Raw genomic sequence first — 22,217 nt, forward strand, 5'->3', positions numbered from 1 at the left:
TTTTTTCAATTATTTTAAAATTGTAAATTTATTCTTGTAAATTTTCTATGAAATTTTAATATTTTATCCATTTTTTTTTTTTTGTAAAAGGCGCTTTTTATCTTTATAATTAATTTTTTTTGTTTACTATTTAAAAATCAGAAAATATTTTTATTTACTTATTATTTTCTCTTATTTACTCAAATCAGAGCTGTGCAAAAAATTTTTTAAAAACGTAAGCAAACTTGACTCTCGTTAATATGCAAATAATATAAGTTTTGATAAAATGAAACGAAAAGATAAATAAAAAAAAAATAAAAAAATTCTGTTATCAAATTAAGAAAAAATTCTTCAATGGGAAAAAATTATTTTTTTGAAGTTATTGTCAGTAAAGAAAAGTAATTTTTAATTTAAATATTATTTCAATATTCACTATTAATTTGACTATTAATTAAACACTGAAAATTAATTAAAAATATTAATTTGACTAATTATTAAAAACTGCGAAAATTAATTAAAATATTAATTGAAAGTTAAATATTAATTAAAGTATTAGAAATATTACTTTAAATATAAATATTATATATTTTAATGAAAATGTTTAAATATTAACTATTACTTTGAACAATAAATAAAATTCATCGAAAATAAATAGTTCTTTTATTGAAAATTTGATAAGTAAAATTTTTAAATAAGTCAATTTTATAATTATCATCATGTGACAGGAAGTAAATTGTAAAAAAAATATGATAAAAGTGACCTATAGGTAATAAACACGAGTTATTTATAATAACCGTTATAAAAAGAAACGAGAGTTCATTATTGAAATTTTTTTCCACAGTAAAGATTCATTAATAAAAGTAAATAATAAATAAATTTATTATCAAATTGAATTATAATTAATAAATGCTTTTCTAAATTTTGATAAAAATTGGTACTTGAAAAAAATTTTTAAATTAATATTTACTAAATAAAATTTATTTAAAAAAAACTACATCCTTCAATAAACCTAAAAAAAAATAATTAATTATTTTAATATCATTACAGAAAATAAAAATATCAAAATCAAGTGAAAATTAATTTTTTTCGGGTATTAAAAAAACGATCCGAATGGAAATTTCAGTTATTGAAAAAAAAAAAACAAATGGAAACAATTTTTTTTCCTATATATTATTAATAAATATATATAAAAATTGTTTCACTTGAATAAGTTATATACACATGACAATATAATGACATTGAAAATAGTCAACGCAACTTTTAAAAATACGTAGCACACATCCACTCAGTTTGAAAAATATATAGCGCGCGACGCACATTTACGTACAATATAATAATAATTATTATATTATTATAAATATATAGTATACAAGTTACAGTATACAAAGAAGTGCAAAATTTTACGTTATCCATATACACGTGACGTTATATATATATATAATATATAGAATATAGTACATATTGTGTGGATATACGGATGCCTTGCTTGATGATTTTTTTTTTATTTTTATTTATTGCACTCACCATTTTATAATCGTCAATTTTGCTGATTGAGCGAAGATAGATGTTGATGTCTACTTTTGTCGGGCCATCTAATTATGTCGCCGGAACAGAACAAAATAATTCGATTATTAAAATTTCATTCTTAATTTCCTCCTATTGTACGACTTGAGTTGTTCTTTTTTTGCTTTAACGCTAAATTCAACTTTTTTTTAATTTTTCTCTAACTTTTGAATTTTTTTTTTCTTTATTAAATTTCTGATTATAATTATAAATTTTTTTTTTATAATTAAATAATTTTGATAGTAGAATAATATTTTGATAGTACAATAATTTTGAATAGTATAATAATTTTGACTGTAAAATAATTCTGATAGTTAAATAATTTTGATAGTAGAATAATTCTGATAGTAAAATAATTTTGACAGTAAAATATTTTTGACAGTAAAATTGCCAATTCTGATAGTAAAATAATTTTGATAGTAGAATAATTTTGATAGTACAATAATTTTGATAATAGAATAATTTTGATAGTGAACTAATTTTGTTAGTAAAATAATTCTGTTAGTAAAATAATTTTGATAGTAGAATAATTTTGATAGTAATAATTTTTGATAGTAATAATTTTGATAATAGAATAATTTTGATAGTGAACTAATTTTGTTAGTAAAATAATTCTGTTAGTAAAATAATTTTGATAGTAAAATAATTTTGATAGTACAATAATTTTGAAAATAGAATAATTTTGATAGTGAACTAATTTTATTAGTACAATAATTCTGATAGTAAAATAATTTTGATAGTAGAATAATTTTGATAGTACAATAATTTTGATAATAGAATAATTTTGATAGTGAACTAATTTTGTTAGTACTAATAATTTTGATAGTAAAATAATTTCGATAATATATTAATTTTCATTATTAATTAATAATTGAAATTAATTAATTTATTTTTTTATTATTTTTACTCCTGGGAATTTTTTTTATTTTTAATGTTTTCGTAAGGAGTCGGAATAATGAGAAAGCCCATTTGCCGATGACAGAGCGAAATCCAAGAAGAAGCAATGAAAAAAGAAATTTTTTTTGACGCCCTGCGAAAATAATTTAATAAAATTAAATCGAATGCTAAAAAGTTAATCGGATGATTAAATTGGTTTCCCAAGTAATGTTTAGTTTTTATCTGTATAATGATGGAGAATTGAAAATAATTTTTTCAAACAGATTTTTTTTCTCATTTTGAAATAGAAAAAAAAAATTGTTGACTATTTTATTCGTTTTTTAAAGTTTTATTACTTTTTTGGTAAATTAATTTTTATTGTTTATTTTAATTAAATCGATTCCCCAAGTATATTTATAAGTTTATTTATAACGATGGGGAATTAAAAATAATTTTGCAATTTTGAAATAAATAAAACTTTAAAAAAAATTGTTTTAAACTATTTTATTCATTTTATTTTTCTTTTTATTATTTTTGGATACATAGTTTAATTTAATTTAAATAGTAAAGAAAGTTAATTAAATTTAAAAAAAATTAATAAATTAAATTTCATTATTTTTATTCCTGAATTGAAAATTAAATTAATTTAAATTAAAAATTTAGATAATAAAATTCCGTTGATAATAATTTATAATATAATTAAATTGATAAAATGATATCAAAAAAATTAAAAAGAAATATTTTTTAATTTAACGTTTCTAGATTTTAATAAAAAAAAAAGTTTTAATGGAAAATTCGTATAATTAAATTCCCCATAAAATACGGGCTGGCGAATATTCCTTGTCATAAAATAAAGGTCGATACATGCCCTTAAATGTGTGCTAATTCAATTTCTTTTTCAATTTTTTATTCAATCCTATTACAATCATTGCGAACATTTTTATAATTTTGTTATAAACTTTATGAAATTTCCTTATTTTCAAAAGGAAAAAAATTCGAAATTTTAAAAAAAATTTATTTATTTTTCAATTTGAATTTTTCAAATTTTTTTTCAAAATTAATTTTTCAATTAATTTTTTTTTTTTAAATTAATTATTGGTAAATAATTTTAGTTTAAAATACTAGTCTGAGTATTTTTTATACTTTATATTTTTTTATACAATTTATTATTTGTACATTTCCCCTGAATATTATTCAGTAATTTACTAATTATTTCTTTATTTTTTACTAAGTAATTGAGTTATTGAATTCTAAATTAAAAAAAAATAAATTAAATAATTTATTTTTCTATTGAATTATATTTTCATTATCAAAAATGATTGTATTGTATTTTATTTTTTTATAAGGTTATTATTTTTCTTAGTTTTAGTTTTAGTTTATTTTTTTTAGTTTTTTGTAAACTATTTTTTAATCATCCGATAAAATAAAATGATTTTTATTAAAAAAAAATATTGAAATGCTTTTTATGCAATCGTATATCATGTGTCATATATTATGGAATGATAAAGAAGAAAATAGAAATGAAGTTATAAAAAAAAATTAATGAGCACCACAAGACATTAATTTTTAATTTTTTTTTGTGATGGTTATTAAGTTTATTGATAAAATTAAAAAAAAAATTTCCAAACCTATAAATGACCTTAAATAAAATTTTTTGAAATTATACACTCACGACCTGAAATGAAAAATATGTTTGGAAAAAAAATTGAAAAAAAAGTATTGTTTAAATTTTTATGATTAATAAATATTACCTATCGAAAGTCAATTTAACTGTATATTTAATATTATAATATATAATATATATATTATATCAGATATTCATTGTATTATTAATAAAAAAAATTTTTTTTAGTAATCTCCTTCATAATCAGTGTGCGTCATAGTTTCGCGCACAAAATACACAAAATTCCATTATTTTGCTAATCACATTCACATAGCGAAATTACACGTCCAAAATTTATTATACGGTGAAAGTGTGCGCTAAACTATTCGCCAGTTCATCAGTCGACGAAATTTAAAATTTAAAATTTGGAAATTTTAATTTTTTCCCTAAAATAATTATTATTAAAAATTTTCATTATTAAAAATTGAAAAAAATAAATAAAAATTGATAAGTGAAATTGAAAAAAATAAATAAAAATTGAAAAGTGGAATTAAAAAAAATTATTTAGTTTCGAAAATTCGACTTTTATAAATATAAATATAGTATAAAGAAATAAATAATTATCGTTTCAAGAAATAAATAAATCAAAAGTAGAATAAAAAAAAAAATAAAAAATAAAGAAATTTCACATTTGACGGAAATGTAAAAGAAAAAATTTATTTAGAAAAAATAAATTTCTTTTTTTCGGTGACAAAAAAAAATTCCAAATTTACGTTCATAATTCTTAACGTTGTAAATTAATAAATACATATATACCTTAGGTAAATTCAATGAATTTGAATTAATTAATATATATTTAAATATTTGTAAAATTAATTATTCGTGTAATTTTATTTTGTTGCTTGAGGCAATTTGTCGACAATGGCATATATAACGTGATAAAACATTAATCAAGACCAGTCTCGATCTCAATATTATTTTTTAAATATTAAAACATATGTGTACAATTACCGCAAGTAAATAATACACATAAGGAAGAACTTTTATTTTTATAAGAATTTTTTTTTTTTTAATTTATATAGTTTTTATACAAATTTTTTTTAAGTAAATATTTATTGACTCTAACAATCGTGTATTTACACTAATTCATATATTTATGAAAATGCACCTGTTGAAGAACTGAATTTCTATCTAAAAATAAATTAATTAATTAATTAAAAAATAAAAAAAAAACTAATAAAAGAATTATATTTATATTTTAATAATATAGATACAATAATATAAAAATAATAATGATAATAGTAGATAAATATTAAATATATATATTTTATTTATAAATTTACTACCACAGTAAAATAAAATAGTAATAAAAAACAAAATAAAAAAAATTTTTACAATTGTTATAAATTACAGAAATTTATTTTGAAATGAAAAAAATTTGTTATTTTAATTATCGAATAAGTTTTCTATTAATTCGAATAAAATTTTTGTTAATTCGTTAACTTATTATTATAATTAAATTTTTTATTTATGTTAATACTTTCATTATTTTAATTAAAATTACTAATTAATGTTTTTTATGATGTTACTTTCCAAGACTGTAACTGTTAAATAAATATTATTGTCAGTCTCTAAATTGGAGCTATTTGTAATAATAAGTAATTTTTCTAGCTAAATATTTAGTGACTGACGTGTTTTTTTCCAGTGATTTAAATTTACTTTCTAATTTTGAATTAGTAAACAATTTTTTACTAAATTAAATGACTCTTTACTCTTCGAATTAGTTAAAGTTTACTAATTAGTAAAAAAAGAAAAGTTTATATTTTTTTTTAAAAATATAAAAATAAATATAAATTAAATTTTAACTAACTTTGATTTTTTACTAATTTTAATTAGTTAAGACTTTTTGCCTTTCGAATTAGTTAAACTTTACTAATTAGTAAAAAAAAAGTTTATATTAATTTTTTAGTAAATTTTAATTAATTTGGTAGTAAACTTTGATTTTTTTTACTAATTTTAAGTGCTTAAAATTTTTTGTCTCTCGAATTAGTTAAACTTTACTAATTAGTAAAAAAAAAGTTTATATTAATTTATTAATAAATTTTAACTAATTTGTTAGTAAACTTTGAGCTTTCGAATTAGTCACAATAATAAACTTAAAATAATTTACTAGCAAATTTTCACTAATTTTTTAGCAAAATTTAACTAATTCAGAAACAAAAAGCCACAATAGTAAACTTTAACTAATTTATTAGCCAACGTCAACTAATCTTTTAGTATAAAATTTAAATGTTGCTAAATAATTTTTGTTTTCTCAAAAGCAAAAAAAGTCAGTTACAATATTTTAAGTTAGTTGACAATTTTTACTAATTCAAACTTAATGAGTAGAAATTAGCAAATATATTTGCATATATATTTGAACAAATTGCACAAACATTTATATTATAGGTACTAATAGGAAAATTGTATTTCTATTCTGACTAAAACCTATATATTTATCGAAAAAAAAAAAATTAATGTGAATAAATATGTACAGAATGTGATATAGAGACGTTCAAAATTTTGTAAAAACAGAACAGAATTTTGTATTTTGTGTTTATTGTTCTCTTCATCTATATATTTATATGCGTCGTAAGCAAAAAGGAAAGTCAGGCATTTAGGTTTCTAATAATATTCTATACATTAACGTATAAACGCCGATGGTAAAATTTTGTTTCCATACTTTTTACTGACTGATGAAAAAAAAACGAAAAATGAATTGATAATGAATAAAAATTATTTATTTTGTTTATTTAATTATTTTTTTTTAAAATAATAAATAAAGAAATTTTTAAGTTTAGGTATCTATTTACAAAAATTAAATGGGACGAGTAAATAATAAATAAATAAAATTTAATAAAATTTATTTTTACTTGATCCGTTTATTTGTCAAATAAATAAAAAAAAATAAAAAAATAAATTTTTTTATTAAAAAGTTAAAAATTTAAAAAATTTGATTTTAGATTTTATATTTAAAAATTTTTTTAATTTATTTTAAAATGTTATTAAATATTATTAAAAAATTAAAAGTACATAATAATAAATAAAAACCATTTTTTGAGAAGAATATAGTGAATAAATAATCAGGTTTTTTGACAAAGTAATAATTAAAAATATTTTTTTAAAAAAGTAATATAATGAGTAGAAAAAAATTTCTCGAAGAAGAAATAATGAATAAAAAAATTCTTAAAAAGAAAATAATGAATATGAATAGTTTCTTAAAAAAGTAATGATTAAAAAAAAATTTTTTTTAAAGAATTATAATGAATAACAAATTTTAACAAAGTAATATAGAAAATAAAAACTAGTTTTGCCATTTAAATATTTGTAATTAATAGTTTTTAATTAACAACAATAAATAAGCAAAATTAAATAAATTGCTTTTAAATAAGTAAATTTTACTAATAAATTAGTATAATTCTATTTAATGGTAAAATTTACTAAATAGTAAATTAAATTACCAATATTAGTAAATTTTACTAATAAATTAGTAGAAATTTATATTTATTGGTAAAATTTACTAGATACTACATTAAATTACCAAAATTAGTCAATTTTACTAGTAAATTAGTAGAAATTATTAAGTATTAGTAAAATTGACTAAAACGTAATTTAAATTACTACATTTAGTAAATTTGACTAATAAATTAATAGAAATTATTATGTTTTTTTTAAATTTACTAAATAGTAAATAAAATGACTACAATTAGTAAATTTTACTAATAAATTAGTAAAAGCTATTATTTATTAGTAAAATTTACTAATAAATACTAAAAAGCGAGTAAAATTGCTACATTTAGTAAATTTCAATAATAAATTAATAGAAATTACTATATAATAGAAAAATGTACTAAATAGTAAATATAATTTTACTAATAAATTAGTAGAAATTATTATGTATTAGTAAAATTTACTAAATAGTAAATAAAATTACTACATTTAGTAAATTTTACTAATAAATTAATAGAAAATACTATTTAATAGAAAAATGTACTAAGCAGTAAATTTTGTACCAAAATTAGTAAAATTTACTAAATAGTAAATAAAATTACTAAATTTAGTAAATTTTACTAATAAATTAATAGAAAATACTATTTAATAGAAAAATGTACTAAGCAGTAAATTTTGTACCAAAATTAGTAAAATTTACTAAATAGTAAATAAAATTACTAAATTTAGTAAATTTTACTAATAAATTAATAGAAAATACTATTTAATAGAAAAATGTACTAAGCAGTAAATTTTGTACCAAAATTAGTAAAATTTACTAAATAGTAAATAAAATTACTAAATTTAGTAAATTTTACTAATAAATTAATAGAAAATACTATTTAATAGAAAAATGTACTAAATAGTAAATTTTGTACCAAAATTAGTAAAATTTACTAATAAATACTAACTAGTAAGTAAAATTACTACATTCAGTAAATTTCACTAATAAATTAATCGAAATTACTATTTAATAGTAAATAATTAGTAAATAATTTTGCTAATTTTAATTTAGAGAGAAAACGAAAAGATCGAAAAAATGTTTTATGGAAAAAATTATAAAAGGAAATAATAAACAAATAGTAAACAAAATAATGGATGAATAAAAATGGTTGCTAATTTCATTTAGTGACTCACTTTTTTTTCAAATTATTTAAAATTTACTAATGTAAATAGTAAAAGTAAATGTACTAATTACAGTAAAATATCCACTTTACTAATTATAGAAAAAATTTTTAACATAATTCAATAGTTAAAAATCAGTCACTTTACGAAATTAGTTAAAATCCATTTAGAGAGAAATAAAATAAATATTTTTTTACAATAAATTTTTTTTCCTCGGCGTTTAACTTAATGCCTAATAAAGAACACATCTAACTGTATATAAGACACAGGTTCTTAATTTCAAAATTAAGAATCTTAATTTTAAAAGTAAAATTTGACTATTTTTTGCTCACAGAATTTTTGAGCAATAATTTTTGAAATTGTTTCTTTTTTCTAATTAATTCCCTTTGATTTTTATATATAAATTTATAAATTACCTACACATATGGAAATTGTGCTTGTGTGCTTATTTCTATTTATCGTGAGAGGGTTTTTTTTTTTTTTTTTTCTTTTTTTTTTTAAATATATATAAATATAAAATATAAATGTCGTCCTGAGAGGAATCAACACACGAGTCGCTGAGCAAAATTCCAACGAAATATCTACCACACGTAAACATCAGCAATACTTGTGTGTTAGTGTATATATAAAACTAAGCAAAATCGAGCCCAACATAATGCCTCATTATCAATTGAATATAATAAATTATAAACATGTGGAAATTTGTATTTAGTTTATTTAGAAAAATTTATCATATATTTACAATTGAGAATTAATATTAATTATTATAATTAATTAATAATTAATTATAATTATGTATTAGTAATACATAATTAATCAATTATACATTAATTAACACTTAATTATAATAATTATTAATTAATTAATTATACATTAATTAACAATTAATTATAATAATTAATAATGAATTATAATTAATTATCATAATTAATAATTAATTATAATATATTATAATATATGATTAACTATTGGAGTGTATGACGGTACATTCAATAATTATACATCCAAAAAATAGAAAAGTGTCCATAATAACTAAACACATTCAAAAGGTATACAAAATGCTGATATAAAAAAGAAAAACGTGTCGATTGTTAATTTTTATTAATTTTGTTTACTGTTTGAATTTTTGAATTTTTAAAATAGAAATTAATGTTTTAATATTATTTCTTTTATTGTTAATATTGAATATCAATAATAAAATTAAAAAAACTATATTTGCATAATTTTTATTATAATTTATATTTATATATTTTTTAAAAATTTTATAATCAAACTGACGAAGAAATAATAGAAAAAAAATTTTTTTAGTACAATTAAAAAAACTTTGCTGTTCATAGTATTTTTTGAAAATATTTTTCAAAGAAAGAATATTTGGAAAAATAAAAATATTCAGATTTTTTTTTCATTTGTTGTTATTCTTTCGAAGAATTCAATCAGGTCTGTAATTTGTGTTGCTTTTAGCCAATAATGGAGGCAATGAGAGTGGAAATTGTATTCTCTCTGTCGCATATAGTGATTTTCAAGTTCAATTGAATTAATTTGAATCCATATTAAGAGGTTTATAATTTATATAATTAATTTTCCAGTTTCAAATTTGATATTCTAGTATAAAAAACAATATTTTATCGAATTATTTCCGGTAAAATGAGTAAATAGAATTTTGAGAATAATTTATTTATTAATATATTACAAGGGAGAATTAAACATTCTTCTTTTCTTTTTATAATTTTTTTTTTAAATAAAAAAACGGATTAATTCTTTTTTAATAAAAATTGTTTTCATTATTTTCATTTAAATTTTTATCAACAAAAGTAGAGAATAAACTTTTTTAAACCTCTCTTTTTTTATTTGTATTTTTGTAAATAAATAAAGAAATGTTTTAAACAAATTTTTTATTTTCTTGTGAACAACAAAGTTACATTTTAAAAAGAAACAATTATACCGAGCGAAAGATAAAATACGTGACGTGTATATGTTATTTTTTTAATTTAAACAAGAATTTAATTTTTATTTAGTAAAAAGAACAAAGTTAAAAGAAAAAAGTGTTAAATTTTTATTTTGTATTTCTATTTGAATATTGAATTTATTCAAAAGTATTTTCATTTTTCGCAACATATTTTTTTTTGAATCAGAAACTATTTCTTATTACAGTGACACTAAATAAACAACATTGAGAAAAATTTCTCTTTGATGCAAATCAAAATCAATCAATAATAAATAAAAAAATAATAAATTGTCATCTAATTTCATTCAGATGTAAATAAATTTATTTTCTATTTCTTATTAATATATTCCTTTTTTGTTTGTAATCAACTTTTTTTTATTACTTTTTTATTTTTTTATTCATCTTTATTAGTTTTTTATTTTTGTGTTTTTATTCATTCCTATTAATTTTTTCTTTTTTTATTAATTTCTTTTTATTATAGTCCTTTATTGATCTTTGTATATGTCAATTATACTAGAAAAACTATTAGAATGAATTTTTTTTAACACTATTTTTACTGTAAATAAAAAAAATAAATAAATAAACAAAATAAATAAAAAAAATGAACGGAATAAATAAATAAAAAAAATTATTATCTTAAATATTGCTAAGAAACACATATTTTACAGTTTTTACTCAAAAGCATGTAAATTCTTTGTTTTTGCAGAATTTTTATTCTCTGTGGACCAAAGAAGAATTTTTCTCATTGATGTGTTAAAAAGAACGGTTTATGAAAAAGGGAAAAAATGTTGTTGTGTTTTGTATAAGGTTGAGACAAAGATAGCATATATAGTGATAATAAAGGGGATACTATACTGTCACATACATCAATAATAATAAAATGGCACAGATTAATAATAATTTATTTATAATTAAAATAATAAATTAACAATAAATAAAAAATAACCAATAAAAAAATTGAATAAAAATAGGCAATAAATAAAAGTAACCAATAAAAAAATAAATAAAAGTAACAAATAAAAAAAATTAATAAAAATAGGCAATGAATGAAAGTAATAAATAAAAAAATAAAAATAATAAATAAAAGTATAAAAAAATTAATTAAAAAATAATTAAAAATAGTAAATAATAGTAATAGCAAAAGTAATAATTTCAAAAAATGAAATCCTTAAAAAATAAATTAACAATAATTAATTAATAAATAAATAAATTAATTAATTAACAATTAGATTTATTTATTATGTTAGTTATTCATTATTATTATATAATAGAAATAATAATAAATAATAGGAATAATAAAAAAATAACAACAATGAATATGGTACCTACTAAAAGTAAGAATAATAATTAATCATAATAATTATTATTAATAATATACTAATAAATATTAAATAATATACTAATAAATAATAAATAATAAATAATAAATAATAAATAATAAATAATAAATAATAAATAATAAATAATAAATAATAAATAATAAATAATAAATAATAAATAATAAATAATAAATAATAAATAAATAATAAATAATAAATAATTGCAATAAATAATAATAATAACAATAATCCTGGGAGAAAACTGGCAAACACTCAGCATATTCGTGTGCGTGTATCTATATGTGACTTTCGGGGCGTGTCTTTTATAACTTACCATTGTAACGTCATCTATTTTTGAGATACTTCGAACAAATATGTTGACGCGAACAACCGCGGGCCCATCTAACATAGCAAACAGAATACATAAATTATAATCAGTCACAATGCAAACACCAGCATCAATGTTTTGTGTGACTTTAAATGTGGCGCTTCTTGATTTTTTTCATTTTTTTTTTTTTATTTTTTTTTTTGCTTTTTTTTTTGTTTTTGTTCCTGTTCAGTTCCTGTGAAAAAAATTTCGCTTTCATCTTATAATATATATTTATTTATTTCTATTTTTTAATAGCAAGCAAAAAAAAAAAATTGTATTTAATAAATTTTGTATAATTTTTCGTTTTTATGAAGAAAAAAATATTATTTTTGTACAATTTTTAATTTAGATTTTAATTTTCCGGAATTAGTTTAGAATAATTAGATTTTATAAATTTTCTAATTGTGAAACTTAATTGAATTTTTCAAAATTAATTTAACCCCCCACCTACCCACATTTAATTTCTCCTGACTATATTTCACATTATGTACAATAAATATTTATATTATACCTACACGTATTATTTTTTTATTCTACAATATTTTATATTTTAATTAATTTAATTTAAATTTTAAATAAAAAAAATTTTTTTTTTTTAAATTTTATAAAATAATTTATAAAAGAAAAAATATATATTGAGTTTACTGATTCAAATTTAGAGAATCTTAAATTTTAATCTCTTTTCGCATTTAGTTAAGAACTTTTAATTCAAAAAGTGTTTTTAAATTTAATTAAATTAACATTTTAATTTAATATTTTTGTTAATAAAAAATTTTTTTTTAAATTGAATAAGAAAAAAACATTTTTTCACTAAATTTACTTCATTTGATAGTTGAAATTTTGTTTACTCAAATGTTTGGTGTTAATTGAAAATAACTCGAAATTTTCTAAAAGAAAATTTATTTCCATATAAGATAATTTGGTTTCAATTTAAAAAAAAATTATTAGTTTATAATTCTAAAATAAGATTCCTTTCGTTTCTAAGTTTGAATTTAGAATAAATAAAATTTTTCTCAATCATTTGCGAGAAAGAAATAATTTTCTTTTATTTTCATTATAGCATTTGATAACAATAGTGAAATTATTTATTACGTAATATTTCATTATTATAATAATTAATATAGTATTATTATCAGTAAAAAATTTCTTTTAACAATATAGTATTATATTATTTATTTAAATATTTAATAATAGAGAAATCTTAATTATAAAAATGTATAATGAGATTTAAAAAAAAACACTATTTTGTGTGCGAATATAGAAAAATAAGTGATTTAGTTGGAATTTTGTTCGCGCACACATACATCAAACACGCATACGCACACTTTTAATTGGGGGAAACTTTTCTTTGTTTTCTTTAATAGAAATTAGTTTTCAAAAAAAATTATTTCTCTCATTTTTTTTTTAATTTACAAAGAAAATCTAAAAATAAAATTTATTCACTTTCAAAAAAAAATAATTTATTCATTTATAGAAAAATAAATAATTTTATTTATTGGACAAAATTCGGTCCAATTTTTCTATATTTCATTCAAATTTCTTTGTCTTTTTTTTTGTTAACTTCTCTAGGAAGTGGAAAAATGGATTTTAAATAATTAAATGTTTTGATTAAAATTAAACAATGAATTCATGTTTTTCATTAAAATTTATTAAAATTTATTAAAATTTATTAAAATTTTCTACAAGGAGAATAATTTTAATTACGAAAGAAGATTTCGTATTTTCCCCTTCAGAGAAAAATTAAGAAAAAAAATTAATAATTTCGTATTTAAAATAGAAGACAAGAGAACAAAAAATAATATAAATTTTTTTTTTCTAATTTTTTGATAAAAAGAAATATTTTTTATTAAATGTTTATTTTCTATTCTTTGTTTCGAAGAACAATTGAAAATGAATGAAATAATAGAAGGCTTTTTTTCTCTTCCTTGTGTATTGTTTTTTTTATTATTATTATTTAAATAGAAAATAATAATAGACCCCCTTAATGCTGTAATTTTCAACCAGCCAATTTGAATATTGCTTTTTTGAAACATACATTGTCCGGTTTTTTAATTAATAACTGCTCTGTTTTTCACAATTTTAGAACGCCTGCATGAACTAAATGAGATATGTATAAATTACTATATTTCAATAAATGGACGTTTATTTTTTTTATAAAAAAGGATTTTCTTATAAAAAAAAAGATTTTTTTTTTTATGAAAAAGAATTTTTTTTATGAAAAAGGATTTTCTTATAAAAAAAGATTTTTTATATGAAAAAGGATTTTTTTATGAAAAAGAATTTCTTTTACGAAAAAGAATTTTTTTTTTTATAAAAAAGAAAAACGAAAAAAATTAACCAGCATGAAAAAATTGGCACTTTTAGAGATTTTTCTTCTATTTTAAAAGAAATTGCTTTATACACGTTGAGAAAGAAAAACTATGTAATTTTTAATTTATTTAATTTTATTCTATTTTTTAAAATGTTTTTTAAAAATATTGGTTTAATATTTTTTAAAAATATTTTTTCAATATTAACTATTATGTAGAACTTTAACTGAAATTCATTTTGAAATAAATTTTTATTAGAGAATTCAATAATTTGAATGCAAAAATAAATAATTTATTGAATAATTAAAATTTCTTAAAATTTAAGTCTGATAAAGAATTTTATCAAAACATTTTTAAATTCATTTTTTGAAGGCACAAATATGAAATTTTATGCAAAGTTAGCAAAGCAGTGATATATTTTGTGAATTTCAATTTTTAACGAAATTTTTTAAAAATTCTTTAATTATTTTTTGTGATTAAGTAGTTAAGAGATTAAGCACTAGTTTTTATTGTTAATAGGCATTATTATTAATTATCTATAAATACTAGGAGAAACTACACGCGCGTTTTTTTAGCTGTCACCTGTAATAATTTCAAAAGATAACATTTTTGTAATTTTTCATAAATTTTTCGAAGAATTTTTTATTGAAATTTTGTAAAGATAATCGAATTTCTTTTGAGTAATGATAATAATAATAATAATAATAATAATAATAATAATAATAATAAATTAAATACTTTGTTTGGCAGGCGTGACATTTACTACTTATTTATATTATTTATAAAAAAAATTTTAAATACAAATTTCATAAAATTCAATTATTTTTTAAATTTTTAAATAAAAAATTATTCCAAAATAATTAATAAAAAATAATTTTTTCTCGATAGTTTTTTAAAAATTAAATTTTTTAAGAAAATTAATTTTAAATCTGTAAAGTCTAATTATTGTTAAAAACAGGAAGAGTTTGAAATATATAAAATCTTTTCAATGCTCAAGAATAACATTCAGAATTTTCTTATGAATTCTTGAAATTGAATATTATTCCAGCACTTTTGACAAAATTTTCTGACTTTTTCCTGATTTCCCTGAATAAATTTAGAAAAATAGTGATTTTGTGTAGAATTCTTCTGAATAATTGAATTTTTGAATGTTAATGATATGAAAATAATATTAATTAATTTTGACTAGAAAACTATTAGAAACAAAATAACAAATAAATAATTAATTCTAATTAAATGTAATTTATTTTTGATAATTAATAAGTCAAAAATAATGTAATGAACATATTTTTCATTATCGTCTCATTGGCATTTACGCTTTCATTAATTTTTCATGTGACATGTAATGTAAAAATTACATTATTGTTATATATATGTTAAAAGTGAAACAAGAAATTTCACGCGCGCTTTAGCGCGCGTTATTTGTGCTAGTTTTTCAATATTTTTTAAAAATATTCTTTTTTAATATTTTTGTATTTTATTTATCCATTTATTTATTTTCGAAACGACCAGTGTTGTCAGTAAATATATTTAATTATAATATTTGTTTATTTTTGTTTTTGTTTTTATTTTTTTCAATTGCAATAAAAAAAAATACGTTGGCATGGATTAAAATCATTTTGATGGATATAAAAGTATCAAGATCGTATTTGTTACGGCATATAAAATGTCGGGCACAGCAAAACAGCTACTATATCTTATACTTATTCTATTCAAGAATTTTATAGAAGGTAAAATCCAAAGGATATACGATGCATCCTATGTAATGTATCCGCGGGTATAAAACTCAAAAGAGTTTCGAATTCACCGATTTTAAAACATATGTATATGTACCATATATATATATATATATTTCACCGAAAGGAATCAAAATGTCACGAAAAAAGTATTTTTATATTGAGAATTATATTTTAGTTTTGAAATAAAAACTTTTTTCCATCTTTTTTTTATTTTTCGTTTTTATTATCTTTTAGCAATTTTTTTTATTGATAATTAAATAATATTTTTTAGAAATTAAATAATATTTCTGTTTTTTAGAAATTAAATAATATTTCTATTTATTAGAAATTAAATAATATTTTAATAATTTTTATTATACTTTTTTTTATACTTTTATTAGTTCAATAAATAAGAAAGATTAAAATAAATACAAAAAAAAAGATTTAAGAATAAATTATTTATTATTCTTTAAGTATTAATTATTTAATACATTAGTTCAATAATAAGAAAGTTTCAAATAAATACAAATAAAATTTAAGAATAAAATTTGGATTGAAGTAATTTTTCAAATTTAAATGAATTTTTCCACGCAAAATTTTTTTCACCGAGAAAAAATCTTTCTAAATGTTATTAAAAAAAATTAATATAAAAATAAGTGGATTGTTTATAGTTTTTCCTGTTTTCTTCTTCTATTTTTTTTACGATTCGGACATAAAATTAAAAATTCCGATCCAAAAACAAAAAATCAATTTTCGGATCAGAATTTATCAAAAAAAAAAAAAAAAAAAAGTTTCTAAATATTATTAGAAAAAAAAGTTATTAAAAAATAAAATAAAAGAAATTCCGTTTTACTGTGCCAATGTATGTATTGTATATATATGAAAATTGTTTTTTTTGATAAATACAAAAAAAAGAAGAAAAAAAAATTCCCAACTACTGAATATTGTGGACTAATGTCTCTCACTTATTTAACAATTTTCCACTCTTGCATCTGAATTGTTTTACGTTTGCGAAAAACCACGGCCTACTTATTTCTCAACACTAGCTTTTGAATAAAAGCAGAGGCTGGATGAAAGCAATTCATAGGGCAATACACGTTCAAATATCTGGGTCACGGACAGGCCCAAATAAACCCGAAACTAAAAAAAAAATTCTAAAAACCATTTAATTATTATTATTATTATTATTATTATTATTCTTTCAATACGTCAATTTTGATAATTATTTTTATGATTTTTCTATTTTTCTATTCTTATCTTTATTCTATCGCGTAATGAAAAAATGAAAATAATTCCGAAAAATTTTCTAGAGCGTAAAAGTAAAATAAAAATAATACCGGAAAATTTTTTATCGCGAAAAAAGAAATAAAAATCCCGGGAAACTTTTTTCTTTCTAACCTATTATTTTATTTTTTTTAATTTCAATAATTTAGAAATTATTATAATTATGAATACTTTTTTTTATTATATAATTAAAATAAAAAAATTGAATTTTTATGTTTCTTAAAAAACAAATAAAAATACTAATACTTAACCTGAAAATTTGTTAATAAAATTTTTCTTTCCTAAATTGGTTCATGTAAATTTAGAAATTATCATAATTATTACATGAATAGTTTTGAATTATTTTGCATTGTATTAAAATATTAATATTAATAGTAATTATTAATAATACTATCATAATAGTTATTAACAGTTTTAATATTATAATAATTATTAATAAGCTAATAATTATAATTATAATTATATAATTTATAATAATTTATAAATTTATTATTAATTTACAATAATAATAATTATATTATTAATAATAGGTATTAATAATAATTATTATTATTATTAGACATAGTATTATAACAGTTATTAAAAATTTTAGTATTATACTATAATGATTAATAAAAATATTTTGAATTATTATCATAATTATTTTCCAAAAATTGACTTTGATTTTTTCTTAGTTTTCAATGAAAATTTATTATTTGAATTTCTATAAATTTTTACTTCTGAATGTTTTTTTTTCTTTTCTAAGAATTAATATATTCTTTTTGGAAAAAGTATTTTGCAGGTGAAAAAATCTTCTTGTTTTTAAATTTCAACTTTAAATTCAACAATTAACGAATATTAATTTAAAATTTTTAATTTAATTTTTTTTTTTTTTTTGTACAAAGTGGACTTTAATGAATAAATTTTCAAAAACTAGTATTTACCGCATTTTGTTATATATATAGAAGCGTCATTATAAACATGCATCAGGAGACATAATCCACCTCATTATTTCATATTATGCTCAACTCTCTGCCTTAATAAAATTTTATTGGTCCTTAATATTAAACTTAATATTAAAAAAAGGAGGTTTTTTTAGAAAAAAAAATACTTTTCAAAAAAAGGGTTTTTTAAGAAATTATATTTTTCCAAAAAAATTTTGTTATAAAAGAAAAAAATAATATTTTCCAAGAAGGGTTTTTCAAAATAGAAAAATAGCAAAAAAAGAAAGGTTCAAAAAATAGAAAAAGAAGGTTTAAAAAAATAGGATTTTTTTTTTTAAAAAATTTTTTAAGTTTTTTTTTTAAAAAGTTACTTTCAAAATATTTTACTTTTCAAAAATTTAGTTTTACGAAAAAATAACTATTTTTACGAAAAGGTTCATTTATTTCTTTTTTTTAATTTAAAAACTAAAATTTGGTAAAATTTTTTTCTTTTAAGATATTTTATATTATTTTTTATTTAGTGATGCGTTAAGGACAAAAGTTCACATTTTCTACAGCTTTTTTAAAAATAAATATATGATAAAAAAAATGATTTCAGTCTATATAGAGAAAAAATGTAGAATCGAGTAGAAAATATTAATTTATTAATTTATAATTTATATTTTATAATTTATTATTTAATTATTATTATAATTTATTGTTGCAAAAATTCTTGTTATAAAAATTTTTACCTTTTACTTTTAAAGTTTTTTAACTAATATTTTACAAAAAAAAAAAAAATTGTCTGTGCTTTATTCTCTAATGAAAAAAAGTCGTATTTACAATTTTTTTTTTTATTAAAATACATTTCTACTGGTAGAGTAATTTAATATTAGCGTGAAAAATAATGCATTTTTAATAAAATGATTTTCATCAACCCTAAAGGTTTTTGCTGACGTAAATACAGTTTATAACTGTGCCACATAAATTCTATTCGTTTTTTTTTAAAAAGCTTTTTTTCCCCTAACAGAATTTGACTACAATATCATGCTGGTTTTTTAAATTTTATAATTAAAAAATAAAAATAAATTCTACCTACAGTGCTTTTTATTTCTATCTTTTTGCATTTTTACTTTTTTCTATTTTTTCAATTTAAAAAAAAAATAAAATTTGTTTATTAATTTTTCTAATTCATTTGTTTAAATTATTATTATATATTTTTATTTTATTATTATTCATTCATTATAAAACTATATTTTTCTTCATTATTATTCATATATTATAAAACTATTTTTTTTCATTATTATTCCTTTATTATAAAACTATTTTTTTTTATTATTATTATTCCTTCATTATGAAACTATATTTTTATTTCATTATTATTCATTCATTAAGAAAACTATAATCATTAAATTCTTATGAATAAAATTTCATAATAATGAACTATTGTTAAAAATATTTTTCAGGAGAGAAATAATTCATTATTTACATTTTTGTTAATTTTTTTTAATCATATTATTACGTTTTATATTATAAAATTTTTTTAAACCACTAATTCACATTTTAGTAAGAATTTTTACTGATTTTTTTAAATTTTACAATGTTTTCTTTTTTTTAAATATTAACATTATTTTCTACTTTTTAAATATTAACATTATTTTCTTTTTTTTAAATATTAACAATATTTTCTATTTTTTAAATATTAACAATATTTTCTATTTTTTAAATATTAACAATATTTTCTATTTTTTAAATATTAACAATATTTTTTTTAGTATTTTTAGTCTAATTAGTAAATTAATAAATTAGTAAATAAAAAAATTAATATATAAATTTATTTATCTATTTATTAATTTACATAACCAGGACTTGCCTTTTTGTACAAAATTCACTAAAAAATTGACTGGAATTTACAGTAAAAATTCTTATTATTAATTGTAAAATTTTTTTTCGCTGAAAAATCGTTTTATTGATAATTTACTGGCTTTTTCAATTTATATTTTTGAAAAAATTTACGAGGCGTTGATATTAAAAATACTTTACACTCGGTTCCAGAATTTTATAATATAAAAATATTTGCTTGTATATTTAATATTTTACGCAGAAAAAAAATGAAAAAAAAAATATTAAATTTTAAAAAATAAAATCGAAAATCGTTTATTACTATTATGTTTTTTTTTAATATAAGAAAATTTATAGTTAATTTAATTTTTGTGTGTAATTGTAAAGAGGAATGTATGGTGTTTTTATTTTTTTTTTTTTGTATACATATAAATATACATAACTGGTGATATAATGGATGAAATGAAAGATAAATATATACATGAGTAATTTTGCTTATTTGTCAAATATATATTGTATTGATTTCATCACACAATTGGTGTGCGCGCGCGTTTTCCCTATACAATCGGAAAATTCGACACCTCGATTATAATAATTAATTAATTACAATATTTACTTCGAAGATGGCATTACGAATTCCGTGCGGAATTTGACGCGCACTAAACGTTATTTTTTTTATTATATAAAAACAAGCTGAAACGTATGCCTCATGCCTGCGTCTATACTATAGATATGCTAGAAGGTTAGGGTTCAGATTATTATATATTGGAAATATGATGCGAAAATGCTCGAAATATTTAAATATTATAATAAATAAAGGATGCCGGATTTACAGCAGTACCAAAAATAAAAAAAAAATAAAAAAAAACAACTATAGTGCTACTGTCAGTAACCTTCAAACAAAATCCATCACTATTTCCCAAATTTCATTTAATTCATTTTATTCATTTCGTTCGCAATCGAAAATTTCGTTTTTTATTTTATTTACAAAAAAATAATTCATTCTTTATTTTATTTAACGAAAAAATTTGTTTTTAATTATTATTTAATTATTTAAAATTTATTTATTCAATATTTTATTTCTAAAATATTTATATTTATATTTATTATTAATTTATTTACTTATCAAAGAAAATTTTTTAAAATAATAAAAAGTAGTTAAACAATTAAATAAAAAAATATAATAATAATAATTATTATTATTATAATAATATATAATAAAAAAGAAGAGTCAGTGTTTCTGACTTGCAAATCGAAAACCAAGAAAAGAAATAAAAAATATTTTCAATTATTTTTAAAAATTTTATTACATTATTTCGAAGGTAAATAAAAAAATATTTTGCAAAAGGAAAATAAAAATTTAATTTGAAAGAAATTTTTTTCTTTCATTTTGTTTCCTCGTGTAGGAAAATGGAGGCATTTTATTTATTTTATTTATTTTATTAAAAAATAAATTTATTAAAAATTTATTTTTAATTATCGAACGAAATTTGAGAAAGCGTCATGCGTTTTGTCTCTTTAGAAAAAAAAACACGCTATTTCCTACTATTTGCGCCTACTTTTATTGCAAAAAGGAGCGAGAGTGGAAAAAAAATTTTTTTTTTTCTTTTTTTTTTGTCGCGTGAATTACTCGAAATTCGCGTCGACAAAAATAGGCATTATATACTTACCATCTTGATGTCACTAATTGTCGCTATGCTTCGCACAAACAGGTTAACCCGCACAATGGCTGGCCCATCTAAGGGCAAAAACAACAGAGCCCCGTTTTACTAAATAAATTTTAAAGTGTCGTTTTTTTCTATTTTTTTTTTTTTTATTTTTATTCTTCTCTGAATCTTTTTTCTTTTTCTACTT

At 17.9% G+C, this 22,217-nt stretch overlaps 1 protein-coding gene across 10 annotated transcripts in view; it reads right to left on the bottom strand.

Annotated features, from left to right (window-relative positions):
• LOC122507899 (glutamate-gated chloride channel) overlaps window positions 1-22,217 on the bottom strand; it is a 104,879-nt gene that overhangs the window by 20,710 nt on the left and 61,952 nt on the right. For 3 of the 10 annotated variants that reach the window (XM_043620904.1, XM_043620898.1, XM_043620895.1), the window contains exon 4: window positions 22,034-22,101. The exons of 1 other annotated variant lie outside the window; for it this stretch is intronic. In XM_043620904.1, coding sequence (XP_043476839.1) covers window positions 22,034-22,101 — 68 coding nt within the window. Of the gene's footprint in view, window positions 1-1,503; window positions 1,572-12,272; window positions 12,341-22,033; window positions 22,102-22,217 lie in introns of those variants that run through there. 6 more of the 10 variants (XM_043620900.1, XM_043620897.1, XM_043620894.1 and 3 more) reach the window with 3 other exon arrangements.

Source organism: Leptopilina heterotoma, unplaced genomic scaffold (assembly GCF_015476425.1).
Source record: "Leptopilina heterotoma isolate Lh14 unplaced genomic scaffold, ASM1547642v1 Lhet_52, whole genome shotgun sequence".
In the NCBI taxonomy this organism is placed as follows: domain Eukaryota; kingdom Metazoa; phylum Arthropoda; class Insecta; order Hymenoptera; family Figitidae; genus Leptopilina; species Leptopilina heterotoma.